Source organism: Capricornis sumatraensis, chromosome 15, assembly GCF_032405125.1.
Source record: "Capricornis sumatraensis isolate serow.1 chromosome 15, serow.2, whole genome shotgun sequence".
Classification (NCBI taxonomy): Eukaryota; Metazoa; Chordata; class Mammalia; order Artiodactyla; family Bovidae; genus Capricornis; species Capricornis sumatraensis.
The window spans coordinates 25,180,563-25,205,159 of record NC_091083.1 but is presented as its reverse complement, the minus strand read 5'-3'; the positions used below and the strand labels follow the sequence as shown (position 1 = coordinate 25,205,159).

General features: G+C 38.9%; 1 protein-coding gene and 1 pseudogene across 3 annotated transcripts in view; one reads left to right on the top strand and one right to left on the bottom strand.

Moving 5' to 3' along the window:
* NEBL (nebulette) overlaps positions 1 to 21,777 on the top strand; it is a 385,069-nt gene extending 363,292 nt beyond the window's left edge. For all 3 annotated transcript variants that reach the window (XM_068987358.1, XM_068987357.1, XM_068987356.1), the window contains 2 exons: positions 19,858 to 19,964; positions 21,601 to 21,777. In XM_068987358.1, the coding sequence (XP_068843459.1) occupies positions 19,858 to 19,964; positions 21,601 to 21,777 (284 nt within the window). The remainder of the gene's footprint in view (positions 1 to 19,857; positions 19,965 to 21,600) is intronic.
* LOC138091490 (BRCA1-associated RING domain protein 1 pseudogene) lies at positions 197 to 810 on the bottom strand (annotated as a pseudogene).
* Positions 21,778 to 24,597: the final 2,820 nt, after the last annotated feature.

Sequence of the window (24,597 nt, the reverse complement as noted above, 5' to 3'; positions counted from 1 at the left end):
ATGGAGTTGCTCAGTCGAGTCTGACTCTTAGCAACCCCATGGACTGCAGCCTACCAGGGTCTTCCATCCATGGGATTTTCCAGGCAAGAGTACTGGAGTGGGGTGCCATCGCCTTCTCCGATGAATGAGTCTACCTATTTGTAAAAATGTGACTGATGAAAACAGTGCAATCACTAGGTTATCACATTGTACGAGTTCAGTTGTCAAGAGGGAGCAACTCAAAGGACATCACACAATCTATAAACCAGCTGGAAGGAGCCATCCAGACTTTGCCCTGCCGAACCCTTTCTGGGCGATGATTAGACAAGTCCTCATAGATGATATACTGTGTGCAGAAGCGCTGATCAGAATCAGGTTTGGCATGGTACGCAACTGTATTGATGGTTTGAGTCACATCACTGTCTGGCTTGGGCTTTCTAATGAGGATCTGGCCCCCACCGGCAGCGACAAGCTTAATAAGGTTGTCCTTTGGATGGTGTTTGAAGGTTCCCCCAAAATAGACGTAACATCCATCAAACAGCTTTGACAACAGCTGTTCTCTGTTGAGCCTGCTTTTCTGTGGTCCTTCAGGAATTTCATACTTTTCTTCCTGTTCACATTCTTTGCTTTGCAGACATGCTTTCACCCATTCAAATTTTAGGATCCAGCATCCACTGAGAATTCCAAGCATACATTTCAGGGTGCTTTGAACTGTATCACCAGGACATGAGTTACTGTACTGACATGAGTTACATGTACTGACATGAATTACTGTACTGTCAAACTCAGCAGTTTTTAGCCTTTAAGAATCGTTGCAAGCTCACTGAGCATTCCTAAGGATGATTCCTAAGGATGAGGCTCTTTAGGAAACACCTAAATCTAATACCAGTTAGATCACATCATTCTTCTGCTACCATTTCATGCTGAATAAAACACAAATCCTTGCTGTTGCCTACAGGGCCCTCTTCCGACCTGGGCCCTGACTGCCGCCCTGAACCATTTCCTGCTTTTCTTGGTTCGCTCATCCTCTCTCCCCATCCCAGTCTCCCTGCTTTTTACCCACCTTCGCACCTGCATGTGCCCCCAGCTTGAAACACTCTCCCTCCCACTGCACCTGAGCTATTTGCTTGTCTAGACCTATTTTTCTTCATATCTTTGCTCAGGATCGCTTGATCAGAGAGACCCTCTCTAACTACCAGATATAAAACAGGACTGCTTCCCATTCTGTCTGGCCCTTTACTCTTTGCTCTTTATTCATAGCGCTCGACATCACCTGAGATATATATTTATTTGTTTATGTGCTTGTCTGTCTCTCCTAACTAGGATAGATGCCCATAGTGAAAGTGAAAGTCGCTCAGTTGTGTCTGACTCTTTGCGGCCCCATGGACTATACAGTCCATGAAATTCTCCAGGCCAGAACACTGGGTAGCTTTTCCTTCTCCAGGGGATCTTCCCAACCCAGGGATTGAACCCAGGGCTGGGATATTGGCTGGTTTGTTTTCTATGACTACTCTGTCTCTAGATCTTAGAATAAGCACTCGGCAAATATTTGGTGAATAAATGAAATGGTCAAATGAATTTTTTTCCACTTATTCCACTCCATTTTTTAAACCAATTGAGATATAATTGACATATAAAGTTGTATTAATTTTAGGTGTACAAAATATTAATATCTGAAAAATTAGAACTGCATATATATGTACTTTTTTTAAAAAATATGAAATTTTGTTATGCAAGGCCTTCAAAAAAAGCCTTCCATTTTTGTTTTGATATGTTTCAATGACATTAAAGCATAGCTGAAAGAGAGAAAAAAAGACCTGAAAGTGGAAACATTCCCAGGATAGTTTCTTTTCTGGTGGGGAGGCAAAGAAGTAGTACCCATGAGGTCCTGGTTGCTTTGAAATTTGGGGTCCCCTTTGAAATGCATGCTGTGCTGGGCCCTGGTCAGGAGGTGCTGAGTGAGTCTGTAGAAGGAGGTAACTTTGATGGTGATGACAGCGGTTTGATGAAAACCTTTAGTGTCCTCAGTTAAAACACATACATTTGTTTAAATACTATTCTGAAAATTGGAAGGGACTTTAGAACAATGCTTATTATTGGTAAGATGGAGAAGAAAGAGAATGTTTCTATTTAGAGATGCCATCTTTTTCTTTATTTCAGATTTTACTGATTTCTTTCCATTTAGATTAGAATTTCATAGATAAAAAGTTTGATGTCCCAGAGATGTGACCTTTCATGTTGGGCTGACTCCCTGCTGTCGAGATGGTGTGTATGGTAGCAGCTTATCCTGTGGTGGACAGAACGGTGTGCAGAGGCAGGAGGCTTCATCCCACTCTCGCACTCCTCCGTCTGGGGTCTCAGGAGGTCACCTGATCTTACCCGGCTCAGATTCCACTTCTGTAACAAGTAGCTTCTCTAAGATGTTTTACATTTCCTAAGCCAAGTGCCATAATTGAAATAAACTCTTGTTTTCTTCTTTCTCTTCTTTTCTATGTATGAGAATGTGTTTATGTCCTGAAGGTGACCTGCTTTACTTTGTGTATTGAATGACTGGACAGTTATGAGAATTATAGATTTGGGGTCCTTTTTCTGAGTTACAGGAAATTTAGGTTGTTAGGACAAAGGGTTAAACAATCAGCTCATTTCCTTGAGGCAGAAGTACAATGTTTTCATCACTCACATTTGGTTTTCATGAGCATTAACATAGCAACCTTCTCCTTTGTGTTTTTATCATTGTTGTAGTTATGCACTTCTCATGATATTTTCCCATCTTGCTTTGATTGCTGAATATTTTCATTTTCTTATGGGATTATTTTAGGCTTTCTTTAGTTTTAGGTCTACTTTCTAAGATATTACGTTACCAAAGGGCTTGCATTTTCCATCTCTACTCTGTTGCCTTGCTTCAATAAAGGAGGCTTTTATTTAAATGTCATCTAATTTTGTTTTGATTCTTGAATGGTATTATTTGAAATTATCTTTATTGCCTTTTGGTACTAGATTAGGTTAACTTATTTTCATTTGACACACATTTCCTTGAGTGGGAATAATCCTGATGATTTCTGCTTATTTCACTGCAAGGTTTTCTTTGATCTTTGTGTTTGTCTTTAGGTCACTTGCCGGCAACATGTATTTGCCTTCTGGTACTGCTTTGTATTTCTTTGGTTTCTTTTAATTCACAGTGTTTTGTATTACTTATATTTTTATGTGTTTGCCATCTCACCCAGTGTTTACTCTTCTGGTTCAGTTTTGCTTCAGGCATTTTGTGTGTTTCTGTTTTCCTCTGGAGCATAAAGGGGATGGGCGTGTGATGGGGAGGAAAAGCAGATGCACTTTTCAAAGCCGACCTTCTCAATGTCTCAGCCTTGTGAACTTTTCCATTTTGCTCTGGAAGGATCTTATTGGACGAGAATCCTCATTCTGCCTTAAGTGATGGAAAACAAGTTTCTGAATTCTGGGACAGTCCCAGCTAGGCTGTGCTTTATAGCATTCCATTCCATATAATATATCCTCAAAAGAGGTTAGGTTGCAAGAGATGCTTCCATACCTTCTGGAATTCTCAGTATATGGTCTGTAGATGTGCCAAGAGGGCAGTGCACCAACTAGATAGCCAGCAGCCCTGGTTAAACACCCATAATTCCATTTGTCCATTAACCAAACGTTTATCCAGTATCTCCCATATTTGTGAGATTCTGGAAACACAAATATAAAAGATAAGGTTATTGTCATCAGTGAACTTGCTTTTTGGTGGGTGAACCAGATGCATGAACCCATTGTGCTCATGAAGGCATTGTAATGGAGAGTTAGAATCAGCCAGGCTGACTGATGGGAAAGAAGTGTTTTAGGCAGAGAAGTAGCATGTGAGAGAGAGTATAGCACATTGGAAACTTAATGTATTTGGCATACATTAAGCCGGGGGACTGTGCATCTCAGGGATGAGCCAGAGCCGGAGAGTGGGTGCTGCTGAGCCACTGTCTCTTCAGAGGCAGAGTTCTGCTGAATATAATTGAATATGGTTTCTTGGCATGTTTCCTTGGACTTCATTGTGCAGGAGACGTAGAGGCAATTTAGAGGACCAGTTACCTAGCCTGGTAAGCCACCGAGTCTCTGCCTTGGAAGTTTAATGTGCTTAAGCATCCATTTTGCTTTGAATAATCGAGATTTTACCAAGAGTCTTGACTCTTTGGGCATCAAATGACCACAAGGTCTTATCAGTCTTCTGGAGGGATTAATGGTGTAGAGACAGCCTGGTGGATTTTTATTTCAAATATCACAGCAACTCTTATTGTTAACGTTTGCGATTTGTGTAGAAGAGCAGAAACACCAAAACCTAAGCACCTTCCTTCCTACTCTAAGACTCCCAGACTCCAGACAAAATAGTCAACAGCTGGATATTTACTAGGCATCTTAAATCTTATGTCTAGAACCAAAATCTTACTTCCTGTCTTCCCCACAAAACACACAAACATCTGCTCTTGCCTTTGTTCACCAGCTCAGCTGATGACACAACACTTCACCGCAGTACTGAGGCAAAAACCCTGGCCTCACCCATTACCTTTCTTCCTCTCACTTCACACCGAATCCATCTGTAAGCCTGTTGGCTCTGTCTTCAAAATCTGTTTATGTCTCATCCAGCCATGTCTCACCACGTCCACTGCACCCCAAGAGGATCACCGTTCTGTCTCCTGGAGATTGCAGATATTGGCTCCTGGTCTTTGTAATTCCATTCTTACTTTTTCAGGCTGGCCACCACTCAGCTGCCAGTGACCTTTAAAAACTTGCACCTGATCTCATTACATCTTTGTTCAAAATAATATAATGGCTTCAATCACACTGTGTCTAAAAACTGAGATCCAGTCTGCAACGTGTCAAATCGTCTGGCCCTTGGTCTTGTCCCCTGTTCATCTTCTCCTGGACTACCTGCTCCAGCCACACAGACCTCTGAGCTATTGATGTTATGTGTTCTCACATGTGGGCCTTTGCAATCTCTGATGCCTTTGTCTGGAGCAGTCTATCCCAGATATTTCTGTGGTTTGCTCACTTCCTTCAGGTCTTTGATTAAATGTCAACTAATCAGAAAGTGGGTGACAGAGGATGAGATGGTTGGATGGTATCACCAACTCAATGGACATGAGTCTGAGCAAGCTCCAGGAGATAGTGAAGGGCAGGGAATCCTGGCATGCTGCAGTCCATGGGGTCACAGAGTTGGATATGACTTAGTGACTGAACAACAGCAACAACAAATCAGAAAGGGTTTCCTTGATCACTCTGCCTTGAAATCTCTTAACCCACACACACTCATAACTATCCCTTTGCTTTGCTTTATTTTTCTCTATATATTTTTTTAAGCTCTGCTGCTGCTGCTAAGTCGCTTCAGTCGTGTCCGACTCCGTGCGACCTCATAGATGGCAGCCCACCAGGCTGCCCCGTCCCTGGGATTCTCCAGGCAAGAACACTGGGGTGGGTTGCCATTTCCTTCGCCAATGCATGAAGTGAAAAGTGAAATTGAAGTCACTCAGTCATGTCCGACTCTTTGCGACCCCATGGACTGCAACCTACCAGGCTCCTCTGTCCATGGGATTTGCCAGGCAAGAGTACTGGAGTGGGTTGCCATTGCCTTCTCTGTATTGAGGCATAATTGACATAAGTTTTGCACCTATATAATCTATAAATTTTGATGAGTTCAGACATGCACATATGTCTGTGATACTGTCACTACATTAAGGTGATGAACATGTATACCACCTCTAAAAATTTCCTTGTGTTCTTTTGTGTGTACATTTGTGTGTTGTGATAAGAACACTTAACATGAGAACTACCCTTTTAGAATATTTTAAAGTGCGTAATACAGTACTGTAAACTGTAGGTGCAGTTTAGACCTCATATTAGACATTCATGTATATTGTAGAGTATATAAATATATTCTACTTAAATTTGATCTGAAATTTAAAGAAACAGCTTTGCTGCATGTGTTAAATCTCTAAAACTTGGCATTAGTCTTTAATTTATTAGTGTTAATTAAAGTTAATTTGACTTGAATGTAGCCTATTATATTTTTTAAAAAAGAAGTCATGTAGAATGTATCACCAGAATGTAACATTGAGACCTATGTTTATTACAATACCTGAATCAGCTAATGACCTTTCATAACCAAGACATCAGTAAATTATTCCTACATTAACACTTCCATTCTCATATAAATAATTTTCTCTCAGTGTTTTGTTTATTGAGGACATCTCTTCTCAGTAGGGACTCAGTAGAGTAGAAGTGCCCATCAGAATTCTGAAATTCATGCCTTTTATGGCCCCTCTCTTGGTGTACTCTAGCTTCTTGTTTAATTATGAAATACGTGGAGTCAGAGAATTGAATGGACAATGTGGCTTTCCTTCCGGTGCCTGGAACAGGACCAGGAGCACTTGCTTGGTGAAGAGCTTGAACAAGTCTTCGCTTTCCTAGGCTCAGTGAAGACCACTAGGATCTGCCTTAAGTTCCTAAAGAACAATAGACATCATGGAGAGCTTAATTTGCTATGAAACGGGAAACAGAAATGTTAAACGCAGGCACAATAATAAACTGCTAGTGTATTTTAAAGGGATGGGTATGTATCCAATCAGCAGTGTTTCTAAATATCTGTTAATATGAATAGTGTCCATAAAGTCACAATACTTTGCCAAGTATTCACATTAATTTTTTCTGTTGATTCTGTTTTTCCACTGAAGATTTCTGGTTTATGATTTATAGATGGTTTTCTGTCCCAAGATCATGTTATTGGTTTTCAGTGATGAGCATTTTTAAAATTAGATAACCAGAACAGCCTACAAGAAAATACACTCTGGATTTTAAACTCTTTGCCTTCATTTAAAATAAGCTTTCCAAGATTTCTATTTTGCCAGTAATTCAGTTTTGTGATTACTGATTGACAACCCTTAATCCCCTGAAAAAAAATCCAATCCTTCCCAGCCTGACTTCTGTAAATAAAGTACATTCAATAAGAGAATCCCAGTTATATTATTTCCCTTCTGTGTATTTGAGTGTTGTTTCCCATCCAGTTTTGAGATGTCTGCTAGAATCTGTCAAAATCTGTTTAATATCTTCATTTAAGTTTAAGGCTTCTCTGGTGGCTCAGATGGTAAAGAATCTGCCTGAGTGCGGGAGACCAGTGTTTGATCCTTGGGGTTGGGAAGATCCCTGGAGAAAGGAATAGTTACCCACTTGCCTGGAGAATTCTATGGACAGAGAAACCTGGCAGGCTACAGTCTGTGGGGTCACAAAGAGCCTGGTGGGCTACGGTCTGTGGGGTCACAAAGAGTTGGACGTGACTGAGCAGCTAACACTTTCACTTTAAGTTTAGGAAGGTTTAAGGAGTTGATTGAAATACTGAATTTCTGTGGTGAAACGAATCTATAGGAAAACAAATGATTCCTTTATAATATAAAATCCAGTTAGTAGAATATTACATAATTGTATTTAGCCATTTAGTCAGTACATCTAGCCTGGGGGGGGAAAAACACACAATGTAGATTGTTACAAACTCTTCTTTAGTTCTGTTGCTCCCCCAAGAAAAAGGTTCAGGGCTCTGACTGAATGTGAATTCCTTAGAGAGACTCATATTCCTAGTATCAATAGACTTGGAATGAAAGAAACGTCATAAGTTTCCTTTTCTGAGTGTGAAGTTGGGGAAAGGATCAAATACTAATGAATAGCACTTGTTCCAAGATACACATGTGTCTTTCATTGATTTGCCAAAATTAAATCAAAGGATTCCATATGTGTCTGAAGGAGAACCATCTGACACTTGAAGTAGCAAACAATAAAACTTTAAAAATATATTTCCTGTGAAGCTAAGTTGATTGGGAAAAAGAAGGTTTGATCATCAAGAAGGATATAAATGTGGCTGTAGCATCTGTGTCAAATGAGTAAGCTTTGAAAGAGCTTTATAAATCGTAAATGGCTACACGTAAAGGAGAGACTGGGCATTCTTGCTTTCTGTTTAGTATTTTATTATTATCTATTATTAAGTATTGTTGAACATTAGCAATGAAGATGGGAAGTGGTAGTTTTGGTTTTTATATAGATCAAAATTGAGGTCCAAGTTGGGTAATAGATTGAGTGTACATATATATTTACATTTCTGTCTTACACATAAAACAATCAAGTTGTAATCTTATCTTTGTAGTCACAAATTTCCCTGTTCTCCCCCAACTTCCTATTTCATCCAGGTGCCCACATCCTCCCGCCCCAAGCCCCAGGCTAGAAGGTCATCGGGGTTGGATCAGGACTTTACAGGAACTACTTAAAATGTCCACAGGCTGATACAGCTGGGCGATGGATCGAGTTTCTGGCCTTCGTTAGCTCCTGCCATCCAGGCTGCTTGTTATACGCTGCTTCTCTTGTGACCAATGTCCTATTTCTTATTGTCTGATCTCTGCCCTCCTCCCAAACGCTGTTTATGCTGCGTTTCTCAGACATTCTGGTTCTTGATCTTTATCTTACACCATATACCTGACCTTTGTACACCGAATTTATTCTCTGTTCTGGCAGGCACTTTCCTAGAGCCTGTCTCAGTGTGCTTATAAATGTGTGCCTTGATCACAATGACCCCTTATTCACCTTCCTACCTGACTGGGACTTTTCATACCTGTCTATTTCTCTGGCCCCCACCACTTACCTTGAACTTAGAGCCTGGGCTCTGGGAAAGCCAGACAATTCTTGACATTCAGTTTTCCACATCTCCCTATCTTCAAATCATATCAGAGGCACATTGCGTCATAAATGCATAATGCAATGCAAACATTGCATAAATGTTTTTTCATTGGTTGAAAAACATTCCTGCTTATTCGCAAGTGTAATCAATACTGAGAGGTGTCTAGATGTGAAATTTAATGTAGCTTGTTACTAAGGCAGTCTAATGTAAAACTATTCAGGAAGTCCTCGTGGACTGATGATGTTCCTTAAGAGTTAGCGTCTTATTGGCACTAGAATAAACTAAATGCATAGTCCAGTTTTATATCTTTAAGAATATATTACATATATTGATCCAATAAGTATTTACAGAATTGCTTCTTCAATAGTGTAATGAGATTTTCTTTCATTGTACTTGAATAGTGATGAATCTTGCTATGTAAGATTGACTTACACAATGTCAGCAGTAGTGGTCACTGAGGAAAATTGGGATTTGCTGTGAGATGACTTTTCAGTCATGGCATAATTTGTGTGCAGTAGCTAGTCTTGGCAGTATGGCTTACCTAAATGGAAACAGTGTCCCTATCTACCTGCTGTCCTTAAATTCTTTATTGCTTTCATCTTGAGAGAACTGCCCCAAATTGTATAGTTCTTGTCAGGAAACCACATACATATCCACAGTGTGTATTCCTTCTTTTTTTTTTTCTTGTCTTATTTTGGAGGACTGTGTGCATGTGGCTGTAGATACAGATATGTGCAATGTGGATTTTATGCCTTGAGAATATTATTAAAGACTCTCTAATTTGGGGCAGAAATTATTTCCTTTTCCATCAGTGACAGCCCTGCTTGTATTTGTGGTTTGGGTTATGGTTATAGTTGGGGGGATTATTCTGGCTTTGATAGCTAAAATTTAGAAATACATCTGAGAAAAAAAACTATGCAAGTTGAAATTCAAATGTAAATGTAGGAATGAGTTGACTAGATTATTCTGAAGCAAAATAGCAGATATTCTTCATCCAAAGCATTCTATTTCTATTCGAACCACATTATGTCACAGCTCAGTTCTGTCAGTTCAGTCATTCACAGACTGAAGTTTTCCAGAGAAAAAAAAGTTAGCTTTGAAATCAAAACGTATTGCTTTTCTGGTTTTTTGAGACTAATTACGTTTAGCTGGAAGATAATTTAACATATAACTAATTTTGTGTCTTTTTCAACATTTAGGAATTGCAGAGTCCCCAAACAATATTTCAGAAGTTCTTACTTGAGAAAACTAAGCCAAATATATAAATAAAATGGCCAAATGTGTGTATGTATGGTTCTGAAAAGTACATAATTCATATATATTTTTCCTTTTGTGGTGAACAAGTAATTAGGAATATTTAACTAGCCAACATATTTGATTGAAGCAACATTTTAAGTCTGCCATTTAAGTTTAGGGAAGAAAATGTTTAGGTTGTCTCCTGGGCTTAATTGTATTTTCGGCTAGATTCTTGATACATCTGTGGGAATCGATTTGTCACTATGTTGATGATGACTTGAGGCAGTCACATTTTTCAGGCTGTTTCTACAGGATGATTTTGAAAATTGTTAGGTGGCATCATGATGGGGGGTTTTTGCTGCTTGCTGGAAAAGCAGTTCAAGTCATATTAAGAGATGTGACTTGAACATAGACTTGAAATTATTCAAACGGGGAAAGGTGACTGAATGTAGTCACCCTGGGTAATGTAGGATAGTACTGGCCACAGGAAGAAGATTAAACACACATCCACATGCACACTTCAGAGACTTATCAGAGGCCAGGATGACCCTTAAAGACATCTCAAAGCTGTTGCTTTAGAAGTGATGCTACTGTCAGTGATTTCAGCTTGCTTTTCCAAAAGTGAATGAATTATTCTCACTATAATTTGTTCCAGGGATGTTCAGGCACACCTCATCAGCCACAGACATGGGAACTTCTTGTGGAGTTTGTACCCTACGTTTACCACAAAAAGTCAGTGACAACTGGAGCTGCCTCTGTGATCATACGAAGCCCGCCTTGTGCTTCTCCCCATTAGACCTCGTTCTGTGTTCTTCCCCTCCCTCTCACTCCCGTCTGCCCCGCTGGTGGGAGTGTGTGGTTGATGCTGACTCTTCTGACTTAAGGTCATGCCGTCTCCATGTCTAGAAGCTCCTCTCCACACCGTAGAGCTCTTCCACGTTTCTGAATTCATAATGCATATTTGTAGATTCATCTTTTGCTATCTTGTCATTTTGCCCATGATCATGTTGATGTGGTACAGCCCAGAGTTTAGTTTCTGGAGTCAGATTGTTAGCATTTAAATACTAGCTCCTATGTGGCTCTGATATTTTTGACCAAGTTACTGAGTCTTGCTAACCTTTGGACTTCCTGTCTGTAAAGTGGGCATTTACTATCTGTAAAGTGGTGACGATTCCACCAGTTTGTGTACGTGACACACTAGGCACAGGGCCATGCATGGTTTAAGGAGAGGAACCAACTGTGCCAGTTTACCCAAGACCAAGGGGGCTCCTGGGAAGCAGAACCGTCAGTGCAAACCTGAAAAGCAAGCTGAGTTAGTCCCCCTAGTTGTAAGCATTTCCTTTATATTATTCAAATTTGTTGTATTTATATTTTGTATTCCTGTGTTACATCTTTCCCCTGTTAGGTTTCACAGAGGCTCATATCTAGGTGCTTGAACATCTTCATGTGTACTGCATTTTCCTAAAAGAGATTTACATTACCTTATGGTAATAAAATTCACATACAACTAGAAAATTAAAGATGACATGGAGGAGAAATTGTTAGGAATGTAGCATTGGCTTGAGAGATAATTTTTGATTTTGCACAGATAGTTTTTAAAAATGTATTCCAAATGCTTAGAACAGTGTGAATAATGAAAGAGGTTAACTGTTACCTCCAGGAAAAAATTATATGCAAAAGAAAATATAATCACAGATTGCTACTGTTTAATCAAGTGATCAAGCAATCCCAAAGCACAGTGTGGCTGCAGGGCTGTCTTGTCACACTTCTATAAATCCAGCTGGTAAGAAAACAAAGAAGCCTTTATACCCACAACACAGCAGGGAGCATGGGCTTCATGTGGCAAGGATGCCGATTCCTTGTGCCCCTCCACCCTCTGAGTTCCAAGGAAGATATGGCAACGGGTCGTGGGTGCAAGCCCAGGTAGATGCCGAGCACACAGAGGTTGTGTGTCGCAGCTGAGAAGGGCTAAGCTTAGAAAGCTCGCAGTCATGTAAGATAATCACAGATTATCTAGCAAACCTGTCCAACTTTTGCCCCACAGGGAGGCACTATCTATATGAACCCAATTAGGAAACAAGTCTTCTCTGGGGAGGAAAGGGAAATTGTATTATTGGAAAGACATTTTTTGCCTGCAAAGTCTACATTTCCTCTCAGATGGCTGTGCCCTGCTCAAGACCCCCAAAGTGGGGACTTTGTCTACCCCTCTGTCATTGGTGCCACATGGTGCTTGCCTCACGGGAGTGTCACATGTTAGCCCCTCAGTTATCCTGCAGCAAGCTTCTTCCCACAATCCCCAGTTGTTCCTTGAGTCCTGGGTTAAATATTTGCCCGCACAAATAAGGACACTTATCCAATTCATGAGGGCTCCATTCTCATGACCTAATCACCCCAAAGTCCCCATCTCCAAATACCACCACATTTTGGGATTAGGATTCAACACATGAATTTGTGGGGATACAGACATTTGGTCCATTGCAGGGGGAGAGAGGGAATTTGGGAGTAGCATAAATAGGGTCACATGTGCCCCTATATTTGTTTCAGGTGGAGAAGAAGGAATCCGGTGGTAGCTTAGTTGCTCTTCATTGTGGCTGCCCATTTGAATTGCCTGGAAGATTTAAAAAACAAAACACCAGTGTCCACTCCTTCCCACTCCCACCCCAGAGACTCTGATTTAATTAATCGGGCTGGTAGGGAGACATGGACAACAACCTGGTTTTAAAATACTCCAGGTGAATTTAATATGCAGCCAGGGTTGAAACTCACTGCAAGTAACTGAATCCTGTCTGTCTCTTCCTTTTATTCCCATAGTGACCTCATGGACTCTAGCCCGCCAGGCTCCCCTGTCCATGGGATTCTCTAGGCAATAATACTGGAGTGGGTTGCCATACCCTCCTCCAGGGGATCTTCCCAACCCAGGAATCAAATCCAGGTCTCCAGCATTACAGGCAGATTCTTTACCATCTGAGCCACCAGGGAAGCCCCAGATAGGATCAAGCTTATTGTTTAATATTTACTTCAAAACTAGCAGCATCTGCATTCTTTCTCTTTAAAATTCATGTCTTCATTCAGTTTAGCAATTTTCCTGTGCTTGTCTAAATAGAGATCTTTTTTTGTCCTTGTTGTTGATTAGTCACCAAGTTGTGTCTGACTCTTTGCAATCCCATGAACTATAGCCCACCAGGCTCCTCTGTCCATGGAATTTCCCAGGCAAGAACACTGGAGTGGATTACCATTCCCTTCTCCAGGGGATCTTCCTGAGCCAGGGATCCAACCCAGGTCTTCTACACTGGCAGGCAGATTCTTTACCACTAAGCCACGGGGAAGACAAAACCTAATTACATTCTTTGACATGTATTAGCTGATAAAACCATAGTCAGGTGTTAGAAAATATGATGATTTCATTGCATCTTGTATTCTTTACTGGAAAATTCCTGAGGGCTGATTTTCTCCTTATTCTAGATTTTTTAAAATGCCTTTAAGTAAACCCCCAATTAATTTTCTCTGTGCATGTTGTCTATAGTAGCTATAGACTTAATGCTTGTGTCCCCCCAAATTCATATATTGAAATCCTTACTGCCAATATGATGGTAATGTGGCCTTTGGGAGGTGATTAGTTGGTGAGGGTGGAGTTCTCGTGAATGGGATTAGTGCCCTTATATAAAAGAGACTCCCACCCCCCATATAGATAAATAAATAATAAAAACAAAAGAGACCCCACACAGTTCCATCACCCTCTCCCCCTCCTGCCATGTAAAGGACTCAGTGAAAAGACAGCCTTCTGTGAATCAGGAAGCAGATCCTCACTAGACACCGAATCTGCTGATGCTTTGCTTTGGACTTCCCAGCTTCCAGAACTGTGAGAAAGAAATGATGTTGGTTAAGCCACCTAGTCCGGTGTTTTTAAACCAGGCCAGATGGTTTTATACCTGGCCAAGACATCAGTACAGCATATTTACTTTTATGTTCTGCATTTGAAATTTGGCGGTCTACTATTATTCTGTAGTCATTGTGAGGCTGTCAAAACCTCCGCTCTGTCTGTAATGACCTGAGGCTTTTATTGTGGTCACTGTGCAGAGATGGTTATTCTGATGCCTTCCTGGTTAACCTCCCAGCCTCTGGATTTTTATTCTATAAAGTGGAAATTCAGTGACACCTGTATTAGAGGGTTGTTCTGGTTTGCTAGGGGGCAATATATAAAGCCCCAGGCACATGGAGGATACCTCCATAATATTTTTCTTCTGCTGCTTACTCTGGGTACCTCCCCAAGATGGGTCATTTTGGGGTGTGCTTTTTCTACTGCTAATTGAGGTAATTCTACTTTTTCTTCATTGAATTTTTTCGGTTCATTTATTCTAATCTTCGTGTGTTTGCCTGTATTTCCTTATTTTTCTAGTTTCAGATTTCTGAAGGCTCCTAAAGATTTTTCTTCATACATTTTCACCTTCTGTTTTATGGTCTTCCTGTCTACTTCTTTACCTTGATTTTCTTTCCTTCCATTGTAAGACTAGACCTTAAATAGAAAATATTAGTGTTGGCTGTTTATGGAAGAATTTACTGGGCACTAGAAGAGAGATTTTGGTTTTATAAATACTATGCATGCATTCATGCTAAGCTGCTTCAGTCTCGTCTGACTCTTTGCAACCCCATGGACTGTAGTCCTCCAGTCTCCTCTGTTCATGGAATTTCCCAAGCAAGAATCCTGGATTGTCATGCCCTCCTTAGGGGACCCTCCCGATCTCTCTTATGTCTCTTGATTGGCAGGCGTGTTCTTTACCACTAGTGCCACCTGGGAAACCCTTATAAATATTACAGGACATTCAAATAGAGCCCCGAATCTGCAGAGCTTTAGTCAGCCTCCAGATCTCCGGTCAGTCTCTGGTTTGTCAATGTGAAGTGGAAGTTGAGTCACACTTTCATGTTTTCTGGTTGCCTTAGTATCATGAAAGCTATTGTTTTTTTTGCCTTTATTTTTTTGAAATAGAAACTGCTTAACCTCAAGACTCTTGGGATGGAAGGCCATCATACCTTTGCCATCATTGGTACCAGTGTACATGGGGACTGACCACTAGTGCAATAAGGAAGGCACTGTGTGTTCTTCTCTTTCTTAAGAAATTTTTGTTCATTGCAAAATTAGCCTAATATCTTGCTTTTGCAAAACCGATTGAATTCCATATTTTCATGAACAATATCTCATACTCATCTTTTACTCAAATTTTATTAAGGAATAAACCCAATTTCCAGAGCTATTGCTTGAAATTTCCTTTTGCTTGTTCCACCTATGTTTCATTAAAAAAAAAACATTCATGTAGCAAAACAATAAAAAAGCAATGTTTGTGCCTGCTTTTAAATAGGCATTTGCTTTTAGTAAGTTGATTCCTCTGAGCTCTCAGTTATATTTTTATAGTCCTAATAGGAGCTTCCTAAAAAATCTTTTATTGTACCAAGTATAAGGTAGATAACAGGTTTGATAACCCCAAAAGTACTTGTGTTAAATACTATAGCCAGAGAGGGAGATAAAAATAATCAATAAAGGTGTGAGGAGAGACCATAAGGACAAGGTAGTTTGTATTTACTCTGAAATTTCTCATTCTAAACTCTTCTGTTCTTTCCAACCCATGCATGTTTAGGATAAATACTTTCTTCTCCCTCTGTATTTCACAGTAGCTACAGATTCCTTTTGGAGGTCAGATTTGAACAGTTGAGTAGGCATAAATTTAATTCCGGAGAAGGCAATGGCACCCCACTCCACTACTCTTGCCTGGAGAATCCCATGGACGGAGGAGCCTGGTGGGCTGCAGTCCATGGGGTCGCTAAGAGTTGGACACGACCAAAGCGACTTAGCAGCAGCAGCAGCAAATTTACTTCATTTTTAAATGCCAAAACTAGAGAATACTTTTTAAAACAATTTTTATTGGAGTATACTTGATTTACAATGTTGTGTCAGTTTTAGGTGTATAACAAAGTAAATCAGTTATACATATATTCATTCTTTTTATATTTTAGACCTTTTCTCATATAGGTTATTAAAGAATATTGAGTAGAGTTCCCTGATCTACACAGTTCAGTTCAGTCGCTCAGTTGTGTCTGACTCTTTGCGACCCCATGAATCGCAGCACGCCAGGCCTCCCTGTCCGTCACCAACTCCCGGAGTTCACTCAGACTCACATCCATTGAGTCAGTGATGCCATCCAGCCATCTCATCCTCTGTCGTCCTCTTCTCCTCCTGCCCCCAATCCCTCCCAGCATCAGAGTCTTTTCCAATGAGTCAACTCTTCGCATGAGGTGGCCAAAGTGCTGGAGTTTCAGCTTTAGCATCATTCCTTCCAAAGAAATCCCAGGGCTGATCTCCTTCAGAATGGACTGGTTGGATCTCCTTGCAGTCCAAGGGACTCTCAAGAGTCTTCTCCAACACCACAGTTCAAAAGCACCAATTCTTCGGCACTCAGCCTTCTTCACAGTCCAACTCTCACATCTGTACATGACCACTGGAAAAACCATAGCCTTGACCAGGCGGACCTTTGTTGGCAAAGTAATGTCTCTGCTTTTGAATATGCTATCTAGGTTGGTCATAACTTTTCTTCCAAGGAGTAAGTGTCTTTTAATTTCATGGCTGCAATCACCATCCGCAGTGATTTTGGAGCCCAAAAAAATAAAGTCTGACACTGTTTCCACTGTTTCCCCATCTATTTCCCATGAAGTGATGGGACCGGATGCCATGATCTTCGTTTTCTGAATGTTGAGCTTTAAGCCAACTTTTTCACTCTCCTCTTTCACTTTCATCAAGAGGCTTTTTAGTTCCCCTTCACTTTCTGCCGTAAGGGTGGTATCTTCTGCATATCTGAGGTGATTGATATTTCTCCTGGCAGTCTTGATTCCAGCTTGTGTTTCTCCCAGTCCAGCGTTTCTCATGATGTACTCTGCATAGAAGGCTGCATGTAGGCTTCCCAGGTGGCTCAGACGGTAAAGCATCTGCCTACAATATGGGAGACCCGGGTTCGATCCCTGGGTAGGGAAGATCCTGGAGAAGGAAATGGCAACCCACTCCAGTACTCTTGCCTGGAAAATCCCATGGACGGAGGAGCCTGGTAGGCTACAGTCTATGGGGTCGCAAAGAGTCGGAGACGACTGAGCAACTTCACTTTCACTGATCTACACAGTAGGTCTTTATTATCAATTTTATAAATGATAGTGTGTATATGTTAATCCCAATAGCCTAATTTAGTCTTCTCTCCTTTTGCCTTTGGCAACCATAAGTTTCTTTTCTACATCTGTGACTCTATTTCTCTTTAATCCATCTGTACCACCTTTCTAAATTCCTCAATGTGTGTTAATATATGATATTTGTTTGTCTGTTTATGACGTAACATCACTCCTTATGACAGTCTCTAAATCCGTCTACACCTCTGAACGTGGCACAATTCCTTTTTTATGGCTGAGTAATATTCCACTTATATACGTGCCCCATCTTTGTCCATCCCTCTGTTGATCGGCATTTAGGCGGCTTCCATATCTTGGCTGTTGTAAATGGTGCTGCAGTGAACACTAGAGTACGTGTCTCTTTTCAACTTATGGTTCTGAATCTAGAGAACACTTTTAAATGACATTTCTTGAGTTTTCACTACTGATGGGTGCTAAACCTGTGTAAATTTAAATGTGTTACAGACTATGAGATAGCATATTTAGGAATTTTTTCATCATTGTCCTTTCTTGATTTTTTTTTTCTCCAAAATATTTTAAAATGATTGTGCTTGACTCTGTACATCAAAATTTAAAGATCATAATTAAATAGTGTGACAAAGGACTGAGAGTTTAATTTGTAATTTTAATTAATTTTAAAGGGTTACTTATTTAAACTTAAGTATTCACATATAGATCAAGATAATAATGAAGAAATGACTTGTTTAAGTGGATAAAAACCCAGTCCAGAAGTGCTAGCCTGGGGATGCAGTTGGAGTAACTGATTAATATGTATTTAAGGAAATGCTTTAAGTATCCTGAGCCATTTCTTTAGCTGGGCAAAGGATTAATGTCCAAGACCATCACAGCTATAGGAAGACAACTGGTTCTGTCCCTTCTCTAATGCCTGCATGCTTTGAATGTAGTGGACAGTGAAAATTGTTCACATCCAGGCAGGCTTACCAAGTGACAGGAAGGGTAGTAAGCTCTCTGCACACATGAAGTCTTTTAAATATTTCCTGATAGTCAAGGGAGAAAATAAATGAGTGGTCAGTGCTTTCTGCTTCCAACACCAGGAAAAGCTTTTTTACTCAGCTAATTAATTAGGTCTAGATAGTTATGGAAATTATTTTTTCATCATGAGTGAATTTTGACAACATCCTTGACATCTATTAACATTAAACATTTAAATTGAGTTGATAATGTTAAAAAGTGCTATTTTCTGAAGTATTTGATGTTTGCTAACTTTAAAATATACTACAATCCAAGTTAAGTGCTTTCTCTAGAAAGACATTAAGTAAACACCATTACAACATTATAATATACATCAATTCAAGAACTACTTTAAAAATCTCGATTTAACTTAGTATCACTATTATATGGAGAATACATTAATGATTTTGTAACTTTCTGATTAAACTTCTTTAAAGTTTGATGTTCTCATATATCACTAGAATGAGTGTGCCACTTATAAAATAGTAATTATTCATAATACCCAAGAATTACGTCTGCTTTATTCTTTCATTATAATGTCCTGAGTAAATCAACCATTGTAATTACTTTATATACTCAACCCGATTGAACAAACAGGACAATCTATTGTGGGTTTTTATAGGACTTGTATCATACAAGTTTTACTATGATGAAGGGAATGCCTACTAAAATACCTTCATGTATAGCCTGTGATTCTGATTACAAATACACACTACTGATTTCTGTGGGGTTTTATCTAGCTTCTGTATTAGTTTCTCTAGAATTCTGTTTTCTTCAAAGCAGGAACTATGTCTTTTGAATGTCATTGATTAGTGTGAGACTAGCACAGACTAAGTGAATACTCTCTTTTTTTTAATGTAGAAGTTTAATGTTTATGAAATTATTTAAGTGGTTTGGTTCCTAAGGTTTTGTAACATTATTCAACTGATTTATAGCCAAAATAAAATTCTTATATGATTCATATATATGATCCATATACTCTAAATAAAATTTTCTTTAAAGGGTACAAACTTATTATTAACTGCTTAACAAACATTTGTTTCTAAACATATGCTATGTTTACCATCTTTGTAAAGGTAACATTCAGCAGTATGTCTCAAAATACTGAAAGCATCTATTGTTAAGTATTCAATATTTTGTGAAAACACTTATATCCTGTCACTGGTTTGAAAATCCAATTAAATTCCTTTAAATTTCTTTTTTTTAATTGACATATAGCTGGTTTACAATGTTGGGTTAGTTTCAGATTTACATCACAGTGATTCAGTTATACATATACAAGTAAATCTATTCTTTTTCAGATTCTTTTCCTTTCTAGGTTATTATAAAATATTGAGTATAGTTCCCTATGCTATACAGTAAGTCTTTGCTATAAATTCCTTTAAATTTCTTATTTTTATTTTGGAAAATGCCTACAAGGATCATACAGCCAAGTGAAAACATGATTTTTTTAAGAGATTATGGGAATTTTTGTTACTTGTGTTGTTTTAATATATAGCATCTGCAATATAGCATTACAAGCATTTCTAACATATATTTGATTGCATGTTACACTGATTACCTATATATATGCCCTTAATGACTGAAATTTATAGTACCCCAGAGATCACTTATAACATCACTGCTCAAATTTCACATGACACTGAAAATGGCGTTTTGTTCCAGAATTGTCTAGCTGAGCATGGGGTTACTTGAGGGCTTGGGATGGGTACTCTGAGGCTCATTTTAAGGATTCTGTGTGTGTGTGTGTGTGTCTGTTTAACGTCCAGCACCTGTTCTTCCTGGAGCCTACCAGCAAAGCCATTCTCAAGGGTATGGGTACATGCATCAGACCAGCCTGTCATCTGTGAGGTCAATGCAGCATTCACCAAATCTAGTAAGTGCCCATTTGAAGTGCTCCTCCTTGCCTGGTCTTCATAGTTTATCTCTAGAATATAAAAGCACATGGAAATACAGTTGGATTGAATATGGTTCATTTTTTACATAAAATATAAATGATGATGTGTTGCCATTTGTATAGCTTCTTCTAAGGAAGTAGAAGGAAGTAGAGGATAGAGGTAAACCACTGAGAAGGGAAAGCATGATGTGAAAACATGTAAACAATGAAACATAGTAAGACTCTGCCAGTATTCTGTCCTCATTGTTACCTCATGATTGGAAATAGTCAACCATGGTCTTCATTCAATAAAAAAGCACAAATATTTGGTCATGTTAAATAGTTAATCAAAATGGCCATGGAAACCTAAATGACATGGTCAACATATGTCTTTGAGTTCTCCTCTTGGAAATCTTGGAGTGCTGACTCATTCATTGAATGGAAGACGTGGAAGCAGACTTCTAGACCAGTTAGTCCAGTCTGGCATCTTATGATGAAACTGCTTCTCAAGCTCCTGACACAGTCTCTTGGCCTTTGTCTGTGTCCTTAGAAATAGGTGGCCCTTCTAAACAGCTTGTAAGATACCTTTTTAAAATATATTTATAAAAGTATAGTTGACTTTAATATTATGTTAGTTTCAGGTATACAACATAGTGATTTGGTATTCTTATAGATTGTGTACCATACAGAATTATTATAATATTATTGACTATTTCCCTGTGCTATACATCACATGTCTATCACTTATTTCCTTTAATGGGTGGTAAGGAATCTTTAATCACTCTAAAATTCATGCATCTCAGCCAATTTCCTCAGTCTACTAATGCACTTGATTTTGAGGTTGTCTGATATTATTAGCTAAATCCTTGGCCTCAAATGAAAACAAATATAGTAAAACTCAACTCATTATAACAAGAATTTAATTATCTGTACCTCAATATTCATGACATTTATATGTTAAATGTCTCCTATTATGTGATACAAAATCCTATTGAGTATATTATGGATTTATTTTTCTTTTTATTTTTTTAAAAATATTTTAAAATAGAAACAAAATTTTCAAGTAAAGTTCATCATCTCTGCCAGGGGACCAATGGTTGTAATGACCTGGCAGTGACTTGGGCCTGTCTGCCACTATGGTGGGTTTTGTTCTCTGAAGAATGTGGACTAGGGGAGAATCTACATAATCTAAGGTCTCTGGGCTTATCTGAAGCTGGGAGAGTGGCTTTACTGCTTCAAAGCTTACTTTTTTAAAAAAGATTTTTATTTTGTATTGGGGTATAGCCGATTAACAATGTTGTGATAGTTTCCCGTGAACAGCGGAAGTATTCAGCCATACATATCCCCCAAACTGTATGCCCTCCATCCAGGCTCTCACATAACATGGAGCAGAGTTCCAAGTGCTCAAAGCTTACTTTTTGACAGCTAGCTGTTGTATTTAGTGGCTTGCTCTGGTCCACAATATTACCCCTTTTGCCAGGCTAGTAACCTTGAAATGAACACAATCAAGACAGACAGTAGGCTCCAGAAATAGATGTGCTTGGAAAGGTTCCTGGTAATTCCTTTTGTCGCGGTTGTCATTTGTAGCCTTGACTGTCTTGGTGTCCATTGTGTGACCCCATCTCTCCTTTCTCAGAGGACCTACCGAGCCATGTACGATTACAGTGCCCAGGATGAAGATGAAGTCTCCTTCAGAGATGGTGACTACATCGTCAACGTGCAGCCCATTGACGACGGCTGGATGTACGGCACGGTGCAGAGAACTGGAAAAACCGGAATGCTTCCAGCGAATTACATTGAGTTTGTTAATTAATCATTTCTTCTTGCCCTTTGAGCTTTGTTCTAATGTATACTAAACCCAATCTTTTTAAAAGATAGAAGATACTTTTAAGACAACTTGGCAATTATTTTACAATAATCTATCCTTCCTTTGACAATTAGATACGCAGGAAGAAGGAATGACTTCCGGGCTGAAAAACAGCAGCATTTTTGGTAATTGGTATAAACAAATAATTAGGTCTGGAGACCTGGTGCTGCTAGTTGTGTTAATGGTTCCCTTTGATTGGCTATTGAACCCTTCTGGGAAAACATATTTTTGTAAACTTTAATAGAGATGTTGATTGTCCCTTAAATGTCACAAATATATGAAACTTCTTAGCTGTCACTTTGGAATCACCAGAAGCCAGTCCTCTTAATTCAATAATACAGCTGATAATTTAAAAACCATTTAGTTTTCGAGTCACAAGGCAATTTCCAATTCAAGTGAAAATTGCCTAAATATAATAAATGTAAGCAGTGGAAGAATGACAGTTCTGTTAAAATTATATTGACTGGTGGCCTTAGGGATCTAGAAACTTTCAATGAACAAAGAAATTTCCTTGTTCCTTGGGCCGACTTGGGTCTATTTATTTCTCACTTGTACCGAGGCATATCCTATTCTCCATTTACATTCTATAAACCTAAGTACACGCTTGGCTCCATAGAATGTCAGGACCAAATAACTTCACAGCTGCTCTGCAAAGGGCAAAATTTAAGGTCATCTATGTTATTTCCCTAATACTAATAGCCTTTACCCTGTTGCATGTCATGTAGGTTCAAGCTTCTGTAACATAGGCAGCTGCACTGCCCTGTTCCTGTTATTCAAACAAAAAGTGTGGCCGACACCTAAAAGCCCTACCCTCTAGATGCCAGCTCAGCAGAAAAGCATAACTTGAAAAGTTGCTTGAGATTCTCCTGCCGCATTGCACTCTAGTTTTGAAGGATTTACACCTTAGAACATAGATGTATACGCTAGCAAATAAGTGATTTAGGCATTTATTGAACAGCTTCCATTAACTTAATGCCACTGTTGACTTAAAAGTTAAGAAAACTTCCTAGAAGCCAGTGACAAAGCTGGAATATGAAGTGTGCTGGGAGAAACCAATGAACAAAAGATTACCAGCTGCACACACAGAGAGACAGGTGATCTGGTTTCTTCTCTGGGAAAACAGTATTCAGATTCTGGGATGGAAATCTAGCTACTGAAATTGCTCAATGGAAAGACTTCCTTTCCACTTTCTGGTTTTTATTTTCTAAATCACATTTGGAAGTGAGAGGGGGATGTCACCAGAGATTTGACAAATTGTTCATTAAAAAAGAAATCGTTGTCACATTTTAATTTTCAAATGAGTGACTTTGCAGGCTCTTGTTGGATTCACAGGCATGACCATCACATCATGAAGTTTTTACCTGGAGTCCACAGTCAAGATCACTGGAGAGATTCATGCCCATCTGCAACTCTGGGTTTTTCTGATTGTGCCATTAGTGAGACTTGCAACAGGGTAGCAGTCATGTAGGGTCTGACTCTACAGCTGTGATGAAACTGAAAAAGCAAAATGTAATTATAAACATGTATCAAATATATGGGCCTTGGGGATATCTGCTTTAATGATATATTCAAAGAAATTAACAAAATAAGCTGTAAAACATCTTTTCTTGAAATGTTTATTAGTCCAAAGGCAAATATTAATTCATTTACACCTTTGAAAAGTAAGCACATAGTTTTGAAATCTGTAGTCTCATTTTTATCATGCTAAAAGTTTAATTAGATAAGCTTTATTACACTCAAGCAACATACTATATGACACTGATGTAAAACTGAGAGGAGAAAAATTCAGGCAAATAACTAGAGGTTATTTGAGGGGGTTTTACAGATCACCACATAATCAGCTTGCCTGATTTTCTGTCATTGAAATGATCAGTTGCGATTCAATTGATAAAATCCCATACTGGTTTTGGTGTCTTATACACAAACCTACGAAAACAAGCAGAACTTGGAATATTCTTGCAAAAATTCCTTTGCATTAAAACTGAGGGCAACAAGCTTGCTTAGTTTTATTATACCATTAAATAAATATTTATTATTTCACCCAGACAGACTACTTTTTGTGATTATAAGAGAGTAGTTGCTGATTAAATCTGCAGACTAAATGTGGGATGGGTACACTTTTTGATAAGTACCACATTTATAGGAAGCTCAAAGGAATCCAATTTCAAATGATGATTATAATGGGGAAGTAGTCATAAAGTAACAGCTTGATGTTTCATTGTTTTTCTCTTCCACTTATTTTAAAATCAGATTCACTGAATGTAAAAGTCAATACTTATTTGGGGAGTAATTTTCCCCAAATTTTAAGCTCCACATAATGTTTGCATAGCAAGATACTTCTGCTTCCAGCCTTTGGGAATTAAGAACTAATCAGAATTTAACTAGAGGGGAGTTATTTTACAATAAAGACCGAGGGACAACAAGTTGCACATGTTCCTGATGCTATAATTTGATGGTATTGTCACTGTTATTAAAGTCTGTCAGGATATTAAGCATCTCAGCAGAAATACAGAAAACAATATATGTATAAAACCAAAGTGCTATTTTTACAGCATCATTTTCAAGACTACATTCTCAAACACCTTTTCCCCTTTCCACACACCGCCCCTCTTGTTTTCAATTTGGCAACAGTTATATCCTACATAATGTGACAGCTCAAGAAGGGTTTTAAAAAAACAAGTCTTTTAAAAATCAAGTTAAAGAGGGCTGTAAATGCCCAAGCACAGAGAGCATGCACCTGATTTTCTAATTGTGATGTGTTCTCAA